Source organism: Xiphophorus hellerii, chromosome 21 (genome assembly GCF_003331165.1).
Source record: "Xiphophorus hellerii strain 12219 chromosome 21, Xiphophorus_hellerii-4.1, whole genome shotgun sequence".
NCBI lineage: Eukaryota > Metazoa > Chordata > Actinopteri > Cyprinodontiformes > Poeciliidae > Xiphophorus > Xiphophorus hellerii.
Window position 1 is genome coordinate 19445907 of NC_045692.1, and position 19598 is coordinate 19465504.

Below are 19598 nucleotides of genomic sequence, written 5' to 3' on the forward strand. Positions count from 1 at the left end.
ATAAGGGTTTAAGTTGTGCAGCCCAGTAATAATATTTTAAGTTTGGGAGTTTGAGGCCTCCTTTGAGTTTAGGTAACTGCAGGGTTTTCAATCTGATTCTAGGTCTCTTTTTTTGCCAAATGAATCCAGTTATCATTTTATCTAAAGTGTCAAAGGTAGATTTGGGAATCTCCACCGGTAGCATCTGGAATAGATAGAGTAGTCTTGGCAAAACGTTCATACGGATACTTTCAACACGACCTATCAGAGAGATAGGGAGTGTATCCCAACGCTCCAGGTCATTTCTAATGACTCGTAGAAGTTTGCTATAGTTTGCCTCATAGAGGTCACATAGAAGTGGAGGTATTTGAATACCCAGATATTTGATACCGTTCTTGGGCCACTTAAAGCCACTCTGTGCTTTTATGAAGTCTGAAATTGTGCCATTTACATCCATAGCTTCCGTCTTTTCTATGTTGATTTTGTAGCCTGAGTAAAATCCATATTGAGAGATGAGCTCTTTCAGGTGGGGGATTGTTGATTTAGGTTCCGTCAAATACAATAATACATCATCAGCATATAATGAGATTTTGTGTACTTCCTTGTTAATTTCTATCCCTTTAATATTAGCATCATCTCTAATGATTTGGGCTAACGGTTCAATACTAACGGCAAACAGAAGGGGTGATAGCGGGCACCCCTGTCTGCACCCCCGTTCTAATGAAAATCTAGCTGATCTAAAGCCATTAACTTTAACTGCTGCCTGTGGAGAGGAGTAAAGTGTTTGCACCCAGTCAACAAAATGTGGGCCAAATCCAAAACATTTCAAAGTATGAATTAAGTATTTCCAAGACACTCTGTCAAACGCCTTTTGGGCATCTAAGGATATAATTGCTGATTCAATCTTTCTCTCTTTTTGAACGCTTGTTATGTTTAGTAAGCGCCTTAGATTATCAGCATAGTACCTGCCTACAATAAATCCTGTCTGATCGGGATGTATGATTTGGGTGATGAATTTGTTAAGTCGTCTTGCTAGGATTGCTGTGAGTATGCGTGAATCTGTATTCAACAGTGATATAGGTCTATAGGACTGGCAGTCTGTAGGATCCTTACCCTCTTTGTGGATTACTACTATAGTGGCTTCTGTCCAAGATGGTGCCATAGTTTTGGATTTTAAAGCATGGTGATATGCTTTTAATAGCAGGGGGGCCAGAAGATCTAGAAAAGTTTTATAAAACTCGTTTGTAAATCCATCTGGGCCTGGACTTTTGTTGTTCTTAAGCGATTTAATTATCTGCTTGATCTCCCATTCCTCAATCGGTTGATCTAAGTTCAACGCCGCCTCATCCGTTAAGTGGTTCAATTTTATATTATTTAAAAAATCTGTGAGCTCTTGGTCATTATTACAGGTATCGGTGTTTGTATATAATAATTTATAAAATTTTGCAAAGGCCTCTGCTATTTTGTCAGGTCTTGTCTCAATAGACTCTTGGGATTTTATTTTATGAACCATGTTGGAGGACTGTTGTTTCCTCAATCTAAATGCCAATAACCTACTAGCCTTCTGGCCATATTCATAATATTTTTGATTAGTGAACCTCAAGTTGCCCTCTACTTTATCTGACAATAGGCTGTTTAGTTGTCTGCGGGTTGCATTTAATTCCTTCAAGATTTTAGCTGAAGCGTGTCTTTTATGTTTAAGCTCTAATTCTTTAATTTTGTCCTCCAAATCTTTTTGTTTAGCATTCTTCTGTTTTTTCCTCGCAGATGTGAAGGATATTATACGGCCCCGAAGGAATGCTTTGGCACAGTCCCATAATATCAGAGGTGTTGTTTCCGTAGATGTATTAGTTTCTAGGTATATCTTGAGGTCCTCTGTAATAAATGCAATGAATACTTTGTCGTTAAGCAGGGATGTATTAAGCCTCCATTGTTTAGATGTTAGCCTGTGTCCTATATTCCATTTTAATAAGATAGGTGCATGGTCAGAAATAGTAATAGGTAATATTTCAATATCTACTATTCTATGCAGTTCTGACTTTGGGGTAAAAAAATAGTCGATCCTAGAGTAGGAGGCATGACTGTTTGAGTAGAAAGTGAAGTCTTTAGTTCTGGGAAACCTGCTTCTCCATACGTCTACAATACCCGTCTCTATAATTTGATGTTTAAGCATCCTACTCATTCTAGAGAGGGGGGTTTTTGGAGTGGGTAATCTGTCCAATATTTGTGACAGAGTGCAGTTGAAGTCCCCACCCAGCAACAACAGCCCAGTACTGTGCTGTAATATTACCTTAAACAGTGACTTTATGAAATCAGGCGCATCCGTGTTGGGTGCATACACATTTACAAGCGATACTTCTATGCCATCAATTGTACCATTAACTAGTACATATCTTCCCTCTGTGTCTCTATGTAGCAACGTTTGTGTGAAATTAATCTGCTGGTGCACAAGTATGACAACACCTTTTTTTTTCCCTGACTGGTGGGATGAGTAGAAAGCCTTATCTGCCCAAGAGAACAAGTACTTTTTCATCAATAATAAGAAATTTACTTCAAACAAGTTCGTTTGTAAGATATTTGCACTAGAAACTAGACCAAAATTACTTGGTTAAGGTTTTGTGTTTTTGAAGTGCAGCAAGTAGTTTCTTGCTACACCACTTACCAACAAAGTATTTTATTGGTAAAACAACAACAAAACACTTGTTTTTCCCAGTAGCAATTGTACAATGCATACTACAATAAAACCAGCTAACCAAATGTGCTGGAGCTACCCTGGGGTTGCTAGGTAACAGCACAATGTGACTTAACAATTGGGAGGTGATAGAATTAAAATAACAACCTATATAAATACTAATTAGTATGTTTCTGAGTATGTTGAAGGAGGCCCTCCTGAAGGACGCAGAAACAGCCGGCACCAGTTCTAATCAGACGGCTTCTCAGCAGAAGGACATCCTATTCTTTATGTTTATAAAATGATAGTATATAGCGTAATGCCGATACAGTTATACTGTTTGTAGTAAATATTCTACTTTATCTTATGAAATGTGGATCACGTTGCAGCTGCATATGTTTTGATTAGAGCTGAAACGTGCATTGTAACTAGGGGATGATTTTCAATAATAAGAGAGGTGCAGGCAGAATGTGCTTCCAGAATAGATGGAGATTATAACTGAAGCACATCTCTGTCTGGTCTCCTCGCGAGTATAAAGAATCTAACTCTTGTTTTTTCCTGTTTCTTGCATTTTTTCAATGTTCTAGATGATTCGAACCTGACAGGAGGTTTTTGAAACTGCTCGTTTTCCAGACACCAAAAAACTCAACTTTTTGCCATATATTTAATAGGGACTGTATTGTAAGTTTTGTCACACCACACACTTTGACTACTTTGCAGGTTCCAGCAGATTTAACATACTTTACGGAAAGTGGAAACTCATTTTCAGGGTAGCACAGAAACCTTGAGGACAAACCAGCCAGTAAATTATCTCAGATTTGAACCATAAACTTTAAATCACACCTGTCCTCAGCTTCTCACGGTCTCCAGACTTTAGACTTTCCACTCTGTACTTGGCCAAGATGGCCGCTAAGAGTGTCTGGTTGACTGCAGCTAAGGCGTCATCTGAAGCTCTCACCTGTAACGTCACACAGCTTTTTGAGCTACACTGAGCATGCTGGAGGTGTGAAACCCTGGAGAGATTATCTCTGCCCCAAGCACAGCAAAAATACACAAACTTTGAGAGTGAGGAAACCTGCCAAGGTCAGGGTTTTGTTTGCTTACGCAGCACACATGGAGACACCTTGGCTGACTTTTCCCAATCTCACTTTGGGCTTCGGCCAACGCAGCCTCCTGTCCTAAAGATCTGCAAACAAACTCTGATGTAATACTCAATCAATCTCAGGCCTAGAGCCAAACAAAAACAAAGATAAAAACTCAAAACATCTGAGTTTGAATAACCCAATCAGAGTTTCACCAAGAAGAAGTGTTAGGTTTGGTAAGTGGTGAAGAATGTGCTGGTAATGATGATGAGGAAGAGGAAATAATGACTGAGAAGACTCAGACCAACTGGGTGATGAGTCAGTTGCTTTGTAACCTTTAGTCATATTGGACAGATGGAGAGTGTGGGTGTGTGTGTGTGAGGAGGGAGGGGGGGCGTGTGTGTGTGGGACATGACTGAGAAACTCTCACCTACTGAAGACGTCGATCTCTCAGGTTCTGAGAGTCATTTGCCAGTTTCGGGTTTATGAAACGTTTTTCAGGTCAAGACTCCAGTGACGTTCAGAGTTCTCTTCTGTTTTTATGGCCTCTTGGAAGTTTAAATACAGAAAATCAGAATGAAAGAGAGGCAGAGGTTTCTACAGGCTTCAGGGTGGAGAAACAGCAGAAACCAAATAAAGGAAAGAAAGGAAAGGAGGGATGGATTGATGGATGGATGGGAAAATTGACAGATAGATGAAATGAATAGTGGACGATCAGAGGGACAGAGTCTTATTCTGGACGAAGTGCAAAATCTTTTACGTCCATCTGCAATTCCTGGACAATTTTACGTCAAAAGTTTAAACTCACACCTAAACTTCCTCCATTCTTGAAGATTAAATATAAACATTAATGATGTTAGTGGATATTTATTTAAATTTGATTATATTGTTTACAAATACATTGTTGTTGTTGGATGAACTGATAAGTATATCAAGCTACAGCCAACAATCCTGTCATTTTGGTTTAGAAGAAGAGATTTTCCCACAGTTTTCAGTTTTCCCAGCTTCTTGCTAAATCCAGATGAACCAATACAAGCCGAAAAGATCAGATCACAGCGACGGGTTACTTTCATAAGCCGATGCAAGAAAGACGAGCTACAGGAAGAGAGAAAGGCCAAAACAGCCAACAAGCCGAGGAATCGGCAGGAAACACAGGGAGCAACACACACACTCTGAAAACGCCGCAACGCTCCACATCCTGTTCAGGCAGCCGCCATCTTTTCCTCAAGAGGAGGTCAGGAAGTCATCGCTGCAGCAAACAGGCGCACCTTTAACTAGCCGCTCTGCTGCATGTGTGTGTTTCTGTCACAACGCTGCAGAAACAAACAGCAGACTGGAAACCTCATGGCTGTGGGAACAAACCAGCAGAGGTGTGTGTGGGGTGTGTGTGTGTGTGTCAGCTGTTTTCTGCATTCATCCTGTTGTTCCATCGCTCCGGTCACAGAGTTCAATACGAACGCCGGCCAGATCCAAATGCAACCAGCAGAGATTTACAGCATCCCAAATGGATCAGCGCTGATGAAAACCTCGTGTTGTTCTGGATGAAGCAGCCAGAAATCATTGAATCGCTTTTTACTTTTAACATTTCGAACAATTAAACCTGATAAATAAACTTTTACGTTTCACTTGTAAATATTAAGGGTGAAAATTTTATTTTCCAAGATGTTTCTTTCTGGGATTCAGATTTTGTGTAAAAAAAAAAACAAAAACAAAAACATAAAAACTTCCACATTTTAAAATCTAAACTATGAAATGTTACTGAGGCAGATAGGAAATGATCGAGGAAGGAAGGAAAGAAAGAAGGAAGTAACACGAAAAATAAGAAACAAGACTGTGAGACTGTAAAGGAAGCAAGGACATGAGGAAAGAGGAAAGGAAGGAACAAATGAACAAATAAAGGAAAGACAAGAAGAAAGGAAAGAAGGATGGAAAAAAGGAAAGAAGGAAGGAAAGAAAGAAAGACATGAGGAAGAATGGAAGAAAGCAAGGAAAGAAGGACGGGAAAAAGAAAATGCACGCGAAAAGAATAAACAGGGGAATGAAAAGGAGCAAATGGAGGAAAGACGAGAAAAGGAGGGATGGAAGGACATGAAAAATGAAAGAAGGAACGGAAGAAAGGAAAGAAAGAAAAGAAGAAAGGAACGAATGAAGGGAAGACGAGAAAAGAAGATTAGGATGGAAGGAACAAAGACACAAGGAAGGAAGGAAAGACATGAAAAAAGGAGGGATGGAAAGACATGAAAAAGGAAAGTAAGAAAGAAAAGACAAGGAAGTCTATTCTGTTTTTCTGCACCATTTTTATTGTTCATACATTATAAATCATCTGTTGCCTTTTAATGCAAAAATGCAAATTATCTACATTTTAAAAATTTAAAAAGTTTTCCTACTCATTTACAAATCACTGGGATCGGAGCCTGGAGTTTACGATCAGCTTTGGTTTTGGTGGTTCTTGTTTGTTCCTGTACCATAAAATCTCATTTTCCGTCTCCCCAAAGTGACAGTTTGGGTCAAAAAGCATCATATTAACACTTTGGTACCAAGGAGTAAAATAAACAAAAGATTAAACCCGACCCAAACTTCAATAGTTTTATTTTTGACTAGCTGAATCTCAGCAGCTCATTATTTGATCACCAACAGACGAAAGCTGGTCATGGATGGCAGCACGTCTGTGGGTTTGACTTTTTCTGAACACAAATGAGGTGAGAGAGGCAGCAGGAAATGGGGAACCCACTGTTCAAACACCAAACATCCCGTCTTCCCTCTCCATCCAGAGCGCGACAAAGAGCTCCCTGTTCGCAGCCTCTTAGCAGCCACTTCACACACAGCGCAAGGTGGAAGCCCCGCTGGCCGCGCCATGCAGCTCGCATCACTTCCTGCCTCAGAGCTGCAGAGACTCTGAGGGGTGACAACAGGAGGGAAGGTGGCAACAAAACTAACACCTCAAATCATGTAGGCAGGCAGCTGATGATGCGTCTGCAAGCATGCTTTGCACTGCAACTATGGGTGTAAATGTGTGGATTCTCTTTCCAAATATGATATCAGAAAAATCAAAATCTGTTCATCACACTGTGTCAAACATAATTACCATGACAAACCGATGACCTATGGATGAACAACAAATAGGAGGATATACAAATGGATAAATAGACTGATAATTAGATTGACAGAAAAATTGATGAATAATCGACACATTTGCTTGTGGACCTAAATATGGATGATAAAGAACGGACAGACAGGAACCACGCACCAGCAGGTTGCTGTAATAAGGTGGATGCTGCTACTGAGTGAAGGCGACTCAATGTAAGAGTTTCAGGAAGCTGATAAAACAGAAGACTATTGAGGGAAAGACAGACGGATGGACAGACGGATGAACAGTTGGATTTATGGATGGACTGATAGAAGGTTCAGTGAATGGACAGACAAAAAGATGGACAGTTGGGTCGATCCAACGGATGGATGGACGGATGGACGGATGGATGGATGGATGGATGGATGGATGGATGGATGGATGGATGGATGGATGGATGGATGGATGGATGGATGGATGGATGGAAAAATGGACAGTTGGGCAGATAGTTGGACGGACTGACAGTTGGCTAGATAAAGTCTATCTACTGTCAGTGAGAGGAGTTGCTATACAACAGGATTTAAAAGATAAAAAAGGTGAATTTTAAATCATATTTAGCATTTTAACATTACTGGAGGTAGTAACTATCAACATCTCTAAATTCAGCAGCCCACGTTTGTCTTGGCTAACATCTTAAGATAACCAACTTACCTTGGTATTTATACAACCTCTTGTGAATAGATAAAATCTACAAATACTTGAAACGTCCTCAAAAATGCCTGTAACTATTTTAAGAGTTCAAACACAAATTACACCTTAATATTCATTAAAAAACACAGCAGAAACTTTCTTGGCACTACTAAAGCTGAAAGTATTTCAGCTTTCAAAGCTGCATTTTCTTTAGAACATCTTAGATAAGAACTACAAAAAAAAAAATCTGCAAATAGTTTTCCGCGAAAAATTTGTCATGTTTGACAGAAAAACACAATGGTAAATTCTAGTTCTGGTCATTTATTTTTAATTCAGCTGATTACACAAAAACTAAGAGCTTCAGGAAGCACTGCAACCCTGGCTTTGAGCCTTTCCGCTAATTTAATTTCCATGAGCAGTAAAAAGGAAACTAAATAATGATCCACTTCAGAGTTGTAGCACCCCCACATCCTGTAAATCTCACAGCCTGGCCGCCATCTTTGAAACAAACGGAGAACTCAGACTGGGCTCATCCAGAAACAAACAAATTGAAACAAGGTGGAGAAAAAACAAGTTTTCACTCTAGCTAATGAGAGACACTAGCTGCTAAAGAAAACCTTCAGTTGACCCGGTGAGATACTATGAGTTTATATTTAATACTTTACAAGAACCATAAAGGACACAAGACTGGGTTTAAATATAGCAAAGGAATTTCCTATTCATGTGAGCCAGCAGAGACAAAAGTCCAAGAATGTAAACTAAGCTGGGAGTTCTCCTGTTAAAACTGTCTTTACCCCAATGCGGATCAAGCAGCATGGTTAAGCATGACCTTATGGTGACCTTGATCCAAAATTGCAACATTTGTTACATTTTCAGCTACTTCAGCTCTCTTCCACACCGCATTGTGTCAAACAAACCAAACCTTTTGAAAAATCTGTTCTCCTCCTCGCCTGTGGTGGCGCTGTACCGAGAACTACTGAACGAAACAACAGAAGAAGACACTGAGCGCGACGTCCATCTTCACAAAATGTAAACAAAAATAGAGCAGCATCAGATTTAAACGGTTATAGGATTTCTCTTTAGCCTTGAAAAAACAAACAACAAAAAACCAAGACATTTTTCCTGCTAGTGTTTGTTTTGGTTCCATTTACCCACAATGCTCTGTGCTGACGTTCCCTTCTTGCTTTTGGGGGGTTTTCAGTTCGCTTAGCATTCACACCTCCCCAAATGAACCAGATTTTCAAGACAAACAAACTGCAGTTCAATTAAAATGGATCAGAAATTTCTGATCAACGTGTGCAGTGATGCACCAATTCACTTTTTTCTTTTGCGATACCAAAACAGATATCGGAGGTTTAGTCTCAACCAATATAAAAAAAAAAAAAAAAACAGTGCTAAATTGACTTAAAAAGTTTCCTGTTTATAAAAACCATTACAGCACATTTAAATATGCCAATAGCTTCACAAGTTGGTCAAAAATGTAAAAACAACTTTAAACTCTTCAGTCAGCCAATGTGAAATTAATAGTAAAGAAAATGACAAAAACAATAGTTTTCAACAATAAACCTCCTTTTAAATGTTTTCAAAATTGCAATTAGAACTTCTAAATGTAATGTAAAATAAAAAATGGAGTATAGAATTAGACTGAATAGATCCACCCTTATGGATTGGTACCAAATCTAGAATTTTTTTTCAATATCAGAACCAATACAGACATTAATATCATCTCTAATTGGGTCATGTCTTTGGTGTTTGCAACCCTTCATCATAAATCGCCTGATGATCTGACTGAATGAACCAAGAAAGATAAAAAACCTAAATCCTCAAATTCAGGCAATTTTAGTCAATGGACTACAGTTCAGAGTCAATACATATAATTCTACAGCTGCACACTAAATGCCTGATTATCGTAAATGAATATCTTTTAGAGCTGTAGAATATTAAAAATCTCAGTGCCAGAAAAAGAAAGAGACCACAATTTCCTCTACGATAATTACAACGCCAGACAGACCTCAATGAGAAACGACAGCAGTCAGCGGAACCGTGTCTCATTCAGACGGCCATTTTAAAAACAGCATCGTCTGTGTGAGAAGTGGTAAAACCCAAACGCCCAGCTGTTTGGCCTGCAATGCGTTTTCTGACCTGAGAGATGTGGTTGATGGAGGACTCCATGCGGCGCAGCTGCGAGGCCTGGATGTCCAGCAGCTGCAGGACGTTGTTGGCTAAGGCATTGATCTGGTAGGCCACGCTGGCCAGGGACTGGGTGGTGTAGGCTTTGGTCTCCTCCAGGGCTTTCCTCTTGTCCTGGGCCTGACACAAAAACATGACAAAGTGTTAGTTAAAGAGAGGGAAAATAAACCAATTTGCTCCTAATGTTATTACAACACCATCTCATCTTGGAGCTTGTATGTGGTTTTGCAGCCACATGAGATCAGCAGTTCAGAAAAGGCATGCAGCTGTCTCTCAGCCTCTCATTCCACACATGCCACTCTTCTTTTGAAGGCATTTAGATAAAACATTCTGCAAATGTTCAACCGAACTTTACATCCAATCCAGTAACATTTTCCAGAATAGAGACCAAGCTTAATATTTGTTTTGTCTTTAAAATGCGCTTCAAAAAGTAGCAAGTTGTAGTTATAAAAAGCCAAAAGGAAAGGATTAAAACAAAGAAATAAAAGCCTAGCATGGCTAGCCGTCAGATTGTTAGCCATCCATCATGTTTCCAACAAAACAAAAAGAAAAACACATCTGTTTTTAAATTAACATCTGGAAAATTTTCAAGCTCAAAGACGTTATTAATTATAGGATGATCTTCTTTTGAAATGCAAATTATTTCAGATGAGGCCAAACATAGTAAATGTACACTAGCAGCATCTTAAAACAACTTAGCTCACAGAATAGTGAGCAAAACAATATATTTAACAAAAAAAGAAACAAATATTATATTTACTTTCCCTTTGGGAACAATAAAGTATTTTTCAGTTTGAATTGTATTATAAAAAGAGAGAAAGAAAAAAAGACATTTCACGCTAAAATGTTAATTCTTAAGTGAAAGGCCAGGTTAGCGTACAAGAAAAGTACGCTAGCAGCAGCAAAACTAAAAATGATTTTTTTACCAGCTTTTTAACAGTAAATTGTAAACATTTTGTGCTTCACATTTAAAATACTTCAACAACTACCTGAATTAAAGACTTCAAAAGAAAAAAAAAGTGAGATACTGCTACGGGAAATAGCGCCCCCTTCAGTTCCAGAGTGCACCAGTTCCAAATACGGGATGGGTCTGACATTTGACCAACACCACCCTGACATTTGCAGCCCCGTATTTTTTAAATCAATCAAATTTTATCTCGAGTGTTTCACTTATGACGGTACAGAAGTAACTCTAAACAGGTGGGTTTTCAGTATAGATTTAAAGGAAGTCAGTGTTTCGGCTGTTTTACAATTTTCCGAATGTTTTTTCTAGATGTGTGGTGCATAGAAGCTGAATGCTGCTTCAAAAAAAAAAAAAAAAGATGAAACATATTATTCTGAAAATCTCATTATTTTGTAAAACAACAATTTAGCACAAGATAAAAGCTAGCAGCATTCTAATTAAACATGCTAGCTGTCAGCACACTATTTGCTAGGACAAAATAAATCCTACAAATATCACACTGGAACTTATGCTAGTTTCTTATGCTAGCAGCTATTCCGCAAGCTAAATTAATTAGCTTGCTGGACATGCTGACAATTTAGCTGCTACATGTTTAAAAAGCCAAAAAAGATTTTTAAGAAATTCAAGAAAAGTTTGTGAAACATTTATATTAGCAAGAAGCCAATATAGCATTCAGTAACAGATAAGCTAACGGATGGTGAGCTAGCTTACAAAATATACTTCAGAGGTAAAATAAGGCAAAAATACAACAGAAACAAAGTGGTGTGAGGTGTCATTTCAAGCATCAAGTATTTCCACTATCTAAAATTAAAGCGACAACAGTGTACAGTAGTGCGTGGTGAGAATTTTGAGAAATCTTTCTTTGAACTGGACGAAAGCTAAAAGCCAGGCTCCAACTGCGCAGTGACGTTTGATCTCTTTGTAGCCGGTCCTCTGCTGCTCACTCAGTCCAAAAAGCCGTGCCTGGAGGGGGAACACTGGGCTTTGATAAGAGGCTGCTGAAGCAGGAGGTGGGCGGTTCCAGCAGAGGCTGAAGAGCAGATTACTAGAGCTAGTAGTGGTGGTGGTTAGGGGGCAGAATGGGAAGAAAAGGAACATTTGGTCATGAGGAAAAGAGAGGGGGAAAAGAAGAAAACAACCGGAGTCGTTAATGATTCAGCCACCAATCCAGAATCAATCCGTAGATTGGAGAGCTGACCGCGACCTTTTGGTGGGAACCAGACGTGTTGAGCAATAACTTTAGAAAGGAGAGGAGATTCCTCATCATGTCAAAATCACATAATCTACATGCACACACCTACTGCTGCCACTAGATGCTGTAACAGCTGGATGGGAGCAGATTAAGACGACAAAACAAAGCTAAATCCGGGTGGGAATATCTAAGCTGGTGACAGGAGCAGATTTCCTGAACGGTTCACTGAGGTCATGTTTATTTGGTTCAATCAAGATTACAGATCTTTTTATATTGCAGAAACAATCACCTCTCTATGAAAAGGGGTTAAACATATAAAGACTTGAAGCTGAAAAAATAAAAAATTGTCATGTTTATTTGATTTTCTAAGTGTTAATACTTTATATGATATTCCAGGACTGTGAATGCACATTAGATTTCCTTAGAGAAATTGCAAAAAACCCCAAACTTCCACATCTATTTGAAAGGGCTTTTGGTGTTTAACTGTATCTTCTTTTATTGTGATTGTGGTTTGAACTGGCACTGATTTATTGTACCATGTATTTCTTTTAGAAAGTCCAGTTCACATCTTCATTTGGGGAGGTGTGAATGTGTAATCAAACTGAAAATAGAAAAAAAAAAATAAAAATAAACACTGGTCCACCTGAAAACCTCAGTCTCTGTTTGGTTGAAGTAAACTCTGGAGGAGTTTGAACGCCAAGCGGACCAGAGACCGCTGCAAAAGCAGGAAGTGGTCTATAGCGCAGGGCATTCTGGGTAAATACAACCAAAATACACATTCAAATCAAGTGCTAGCAGCAGAAATGGGTTGTGGTATTTCTCTAATTCCTCCAATTGGTAAAATCTGACGCTTCTCCATTTTTGTTAACTTTTTGTGAAGAAGGAAGTTGCGCTTAGTGTCTTCTCCAGAGGTTTTTGTGTCACTTTCTTTTGTAGTTCTTGGTGCAGCGCCACCACAGGCGAGGAGGGGGAACAGGTTTTTCAAAGGGTTTAGTTCACAGGTGTCAAACTCCAGTCCTCAAGGGCCGGTGTTCTGCAGTTTTTAGATGTGCCACAGGTACAAAACACTGGAATGAAACGGCTTAATTACCTCCTTCTTGTGCAGATAAGTTCTCCAGAGCCTTGCTAATGACCTAATTATTCTATTCAGGTGATGCAGCAGAGCGACCCTTGAGGACTGGAGTTTGACACCCCATGTTTAGTTCATTTGACACATTGCAGTGTAAACGCGAACCACAGCAGCTGAAAATGTAACAAATGTTGCATTTTTTGTCCCAAATCAAACCCAGTCTACCGGACTATCGAGTGTGAAAACACTCCAAATCCAGTTAGCATGTGGAAAGTGAAAGTTCGCCCCATTCCACCGGGCTCATCAAGTTTTCTGGGTGAAACCCTGGAAGACAATATCTAAGGTTCTGTAATAAATCTGAAGCTGCAACCCAAATAAAAACAGAAGCAGACATGCATTTTTGTATTCCTGCTCTAATCTGGTTTTGGAAATGTGAAGCAGGGTCAACTGTGGACAGATGCGACACTTGATTGTTTCTTAGTTGCCTATTCGCCACTCTGTGCACAAATCCCCTGACTAACCAGCTTTGCATCTCGACAGGACGATGTCAGGAGTGAAGCAAATCAGTCAGAGCGCGGAATGAGACATCTGCTAAGAAAAACAAAACAAAGTGTGTGTTGATCAGAGCCAAAAGCAACACAAGAGAGGCAGAGAATGAGGTGAACTTTGGAGAGCTTCGGTGCTCCTGCGGCACTTTATCTCATATTTCAGAGCCGGGTAATGACAGAGCAAGAGAGGCTACATAGTATCCAGGAAGCAGTGGAAGTGTGTAGAGGAATGCAATGCACAGGAAGCATGTAGCTGGGAGCTAAAGCGAGACAACCAAACAACTGCATGAAAACAGCTAGCAGTAAAACGCGGCGTGGGAGAATGAAAAGTTTCTCAAAAATCCATTGGCTAATGAAGTACAGCGAAATGAAAGGGAGCGGCAGCCACCGCCAGCTGTCATCAATCCAGTTTGGCGAGATAAAAATCACAGATGTGCAGCCATGTTTTTAAAGACAATGCTTTCCAGTCAGGACCGACCTGTTGGACGGAGACTGGAGGACGAGTTCAACGGCCAAGAAGGAGCAGAAATATGAAAACACTCAAGCAAAAACCTACATATACGTTTGTATTCTCCACATTTTCTTGTGCTACAATAAAACTCAATGTAAATCTGATCTTTATTCTTTGCAAATAAAAACCTTAAAAGTGTGCCAGACTCATGAGGACTGGAGCTGTCCCAGTCAAAGTCCAGAGCTGAATCCAATTGAAAATATGTGCCAATGATGAAAATTTAGGTTTAGCATAAGGCTGCAACAATTAACCCGATTAATCGTGAATAATCGATTATGGAAATAATCGTCAACTAATTTAGTGATAAATTAGTCGTTAACGGGAGGATATAGATGCAAAAAAAGACCATTTGATTAAACTAAACACTCACATTAATTAATTAAGTAATTAAGCCGAAAGTGAACAAAAAATTTTGCATTGATGGAAAAGAAAACTAATCATTTTCTACAATTCCTTAACTTGTATAAATTTGTCTTCACCTGGTTCAAATGTTGTAAAAAATAAAATAAAAATATTATATTACCCACCTTTTACTATCCAATTATGAATCTGTTCATCTAAAAAAACAAGATCAGCAGAAAGGGCTGAGTTTTAAGTTTAATGCCATTACTAGTTTTGCTACAAATGATCAAATTAATGTTTATTTTCTTATTTAAAACAGAAGTGAATTATTTGTTTATTTGCATCTTTTAATGTATGTGTATATTGTATAAATAAGCTTAAGTGGTTCAATGAAAAATCTATCACTCAATGATCAGAGTAAATTATTAATAATTAGTGGCAGCTCTAGTTTAGAGAGGCTCTCCATTCAATCTGACTTATTTAATTTCTTTAATTATATTAATTCTTATTTAATTTCACTTTGGGATCAATAGCGTACTTTTTAATTTGATTAAGCTTAAGCTTTTCAGCAAAAAAATAGACAAAAATAAATAAAAATCTGACTCTGGAAAGCTGAATAAGCAAACACTTTCATTTTTTTATTTTATTTACAAACAACTCAAAAATCCTATTTTTCCTTCCAGTTCACAATGATGAACTACTTTATATCCATCACATAAAATCTCAACCAAACACAGCTAACTTTGTTGATTTAATGTGAGAAAATATGTGAAAAATAATCCATGAGTCTGCCCAGAACGGTCAAACATGTCGGAACATTTCGCAATAAAAAAACTTCACGTTTCTGCTGTTGATCTGGGCCTGGATTTGCACAGATGTTGAACACATTCACGCGCTCCTATTTCTCCAAAGGGAGCTGCACTCAGAAACACAAAAAGGTCCAGGAATGTCTGGAATTCTGCAACATGTTGATCAAATAAAAACTTCCCAGCGCCGTTGAGGAATCCTTCTGCTGAGATTACAGACAGAAGAAGAGTCAGAAGAGATGTAAGGCTGAAAGGTCGCGGAGCGCCACGTGAGCCATCGATCCCGACTGAAAGGGCGGGTGGTGGGGGGATAAGTGAGCAGATAGCCGCTTTATCGACAAGGATGTCAAATATTCCCCCATCCGCCAGGTTGTGAGGTGAAGCCATGTAATGAGATTACAAGACAGACGTGTTTAGGAGATGGCTAAGTGTTGGACAAGCCTGTTAGTGATCATCTACCTCTAGAAAACTGAAGGGTGAACTACCAGAGAATATCTGGACAATAAATCAATAACAATACACATTACAATAGACATGTGATCAATATCAATAGATAATACATCTGATAGAATATTCAATTTATCGAATATTCACTGAACTCTGAGCCAGGATCGTACAGCATTTGGGAAATGTAGGCAGAGAAAAGACTCTCGACTCTCTCATTCTTTGGTTACCTAGCAACTCTCTCATTCTTTGGTTACCTAGCAACAACCTGTTGAGTAAGTGGCGCAGCAGCAGTTTAAGGTTCGGCCATTGTGCCTCATAACTGCTTTAAAATAAACAATAATGCCATGGTAATGTTTTTAGTATTTCAGATACATAAAACAAATCAATAACTATCGTTATCAACTGATATGAAACACTTATAACACAATAAGTTTTTCAGCCAGAGTGAATATTTTATCTGCCAATGAACTCAGCCTTTTACTTGTTATTTTTTTCCCTCCTTTCTAATTTATTGTTCTGCTGTAAGGAACTAAATTGTTTTAATTTGTCGCTTTGGATTTATGCAAAGATTTTCAAGACAATCTTTACAAAATAATGAACAATTTCCCCTTAAACCAAGGAACTGTCATTTCCTCTTCCAGTCCTTGAAAGACTCAATCCTCCAGTAAAAGTACAGCTGAAAAACACATCACTATGTAAGTGTTTCATATCAGTCGATAGATAATTGATTGTTTCTTTGTTTTAAATATTTGAAAAATTACCAAACAGTTGGTGTGACCTTTCTTGTTTTATCCACAGTTTTTATTTCATGTCGCCGTTTTTTTTTTTTGTTTGTTTTTTACTTTTAAGCAGTTATGAGGAACAGTGGAGAAACTTGAAACCGCTGATGCGCAAGTTACTCAACAACCTGTTGCTAGGTAACCAAGGAGTGAGTAAGTTGCTAGGTAACCAAAGAGTGAGTGAGTTAGTTGATGTCATTCACCTTGCTTAGTCATTCTTATTTCGAATAAAACAACCATATAAATAATAATACATAAAATTTTTATAGCAAATTTTCAGACACTAAAAAATGCTTATATATTTTTATAAATTCATAAATATAGATTTTTCTAAACAATTTGATCAAGAAAAAAAATCTGACTGTGATGTTACTCAGCTTTTGAAATTTATGTATCCCCTGATTAGTTTCAGAAATTTGGAAAATGTGCATTATTCAAAATTTTGTTGCAAAATGGAAAGCATGTTAATTATAACAACTATTATCATCACAGCTGTTACCATTATAACAGTATAACTATTTTGCTTTAAAAATGTATTTTCAAGTAGGAAAAGATTTAAGTGTATCCAATTTTATTTGACATCTACTGTATCTATTTTATTTTAACATCATTTCTATGTTAATTTTTTGATGAACCTGACCCACCTTCCTATTCTTTTTTTTTTGTTAGGATTTATAACTATCACTTATTTGCTATAGGTTTACTTTGCATGCTTTTCCCTGAACATTTAAACGTAGCAGAGCTGTCCCTGGACCAACGCTCCCTGAAGCACAGAGGCGGAAATAAAAGCCACACATCATCCCTACCTCACACTGTGGGAATGTGGACACCCACACAATCTGCCTGAGGGGGTGAGGTAGAGAAAAGTTACTCTGAAGATTAAGCGACTTCAGTTCAACCTTGTCCTGAATGTGACACGCCAACTCAGGAGTCTGTTCTCGGACCCGCCTCAGCAAGGCAGATGGTGGCTCAGAGAAAGGCCATAAGGTCCAGATCAACCTGACGCCATTAAAAATGTGTCAACAAGGACACAAAGGGGACATTTGGACATGGAGCAAGCTCATTAACCCCAACCAAATGACTCAGTAATTGGTTCAACAAGAAAGAAAGCAGCCATTAAACATAGAACTGTGCATTTTATTAAGGATTTTCTCTCTGCTGATTAACACTGAACCATTTAGGTCACAACTTAGTTCCACAATTCAGCTTGGACCAAACTAACTCTGGTCAGCTGAAAGGACGGATGGGTCTGAATGGTCAGCAGAGAGCCGCAGGGCACAATAAAAACAGTCCACATTGCGGAAAGAGATGGAGGAAGGACAAAAAAAAGCTAATGGCAAACAAGATGAGCAGAAAAACTAAAGAAATACACATTAATCACGCTCAGACAAGTTAAAAAAAACAGTATTAATTACAGTGGGAAACCAGAACCAAACAGGTATAGCCTGTAACATCAGCAGCCGATAAATCAGACTAGCATTTTGAAACTATTTTGCTGTCTTTTGAAATTTCCAGCCAAGGACTGGGTTTGTAAATTAGTTTGTAGCTAGGAAACCACAGTACTAAACAACGGTTGCTTTGCTTTTATCACTTGCGTGTCCTTTGGGATCAAGAAAGTATGTTTAATTTTGAATCCAATATCAGGGCTGGACAATAAATCGACAACAGCGTATATCACAATAGACGCATATCAATATCAATATATAAATTATTTGATGGAATATTCAATCATTTCACTTAACTCCAATCTAAAACCTGCACAGCATTCTGGGAGTTATAGGCAGAGGATAGCTGCCCAACCTCTCCCAGCTAACTAAGCAAAATTGGTGGCATCAACTAACTGCCTCACTCATTGGTTACCAAGCAACTCTCATTCTTTGGTTACCTAGCAACAACCTGCAGAGTAACTTGCACAGCAGCAGTTTCAGGTTTCGCCACTCCATAAATATGTAAATGTTCTACGAACAACTGCGAAATACGTTCCACAGAAAAATCCACAGAAACTGAACCGCTAATAGGTGGGGTTTCACTGTAAGCTTGGAAAAGTCAAAATGAGGATTTCAGACATACAGTAAAAACTATAACAGATGGCGATAGTAGGATTTTAGAGCAGTTATCCCAAATGAGCACCAAAACTGGTTCGTTTTGGTAAAGCAGGCAAACATCAAGCTTCAGGGATGGTCGTATTGAAAATGTCTGGACTAAAAGTGATGCAAGTGCCAGGAAACCAAGCACTTAAGTGAACTTTACCAAACCAGCAACAATGACAGCCGAGCCTCTATAACTAGAGATGGACATTAACCAGATATTAGTGGTAATTTGAGCACTTTTGTCTAATTGTGATCTTGTGTAAATCAGAGAAATTAGACAGTGAATTTAAACTCGTTTTAGAACCACCTCAAACAGGAATAAACATCTGTACGTAAAAATGATTTCTTTTTATTTAAATAAGATCTTCACCAATGATATAATGTGTAAAAACAGAAACCTCATGAGCATTCTGCTGCTTCAGCAAAGTCAGACTTATGACATTCTGGTTACTACATCACACTTCCATTTCCCCATTCCTACCTTACCATCTACTGTCTGCAAAACATTGTAACCACATCAGACAAACTGCTGAGATTTTAGAGCTAGAAATAAAAAAAACAAACTACTAAGGTGTAAAATAAGAAAGTATTGAAGGAAAGAAAGAAAAGGATTGAAGCATAAGAATTTAAAGAAGGGGGTAAAGGATGTAGGACTCAATGAAGGACAAAAAGTGGGAAAGATGGCAAGAGGTAGAAACATGGTGTCAAGAAGTTGGTTAAAATAGTTTCACAGTAATTCATTAAAAACGTTTTGAATAGGAGCACAAGTCCTCGGTTTGTCCTACCAACGCAGCCAGGTGGCCACTTTGCATGCAGTCTGTTCGTCTTTGTCACAGAGGTTAAACCACACACTCTCCAAAAATATGACACACACATGTCTGACACAAACAGGAAACTATTTATAATAAAATCCTGATCAGAAAATCCATGCACAAGAGTCTTAAAGCTGGCTGGCTGGGTATCTGTCTCTATTATTACCCCACTTCCTGACAAAGACAGAAGGCATTTCAAGAGAACCAAACAGGAAACATCACTCTGACCAGTCTGTGTGTCATACGTCTATCACATGCAGTCTGAAACCTATATTCAGTGGAGAAAGTTGGTGTTCACACCAATTAGTCCGCTTTAATCAAACTCCAGTCCGTTTATCTAGAAAGTTTGGTTCGTTTGG

At 38.5% G+C, this 19598-nt stretch overlaps 1 protein-coding gene across 13 annotated transcripts in view; it reads right to left on the bottom strand.

Moving 5' to 3' along the window:
- The window catches only part of abi1a (abl-interactor 1a), a 56252-nt gene that overhangs the window by 31367 nt on the left and 5287 nt on the right, over positions 1–19598 (bottom strand). For all 13 annotated transcript variants that reach the window (XM_032551704.1, XM_032551703.1, XM_032551708.1 and 10 more), the window contains exon 2: positions 9632–9799. In XM_032551704.1, the coding sequence (XP_032407595.1) occupies positions 9632–9799 (168 nt within the window). The remainder of the gene's footprint in view (positions 1–9631; positions 9800–19598) is intronic.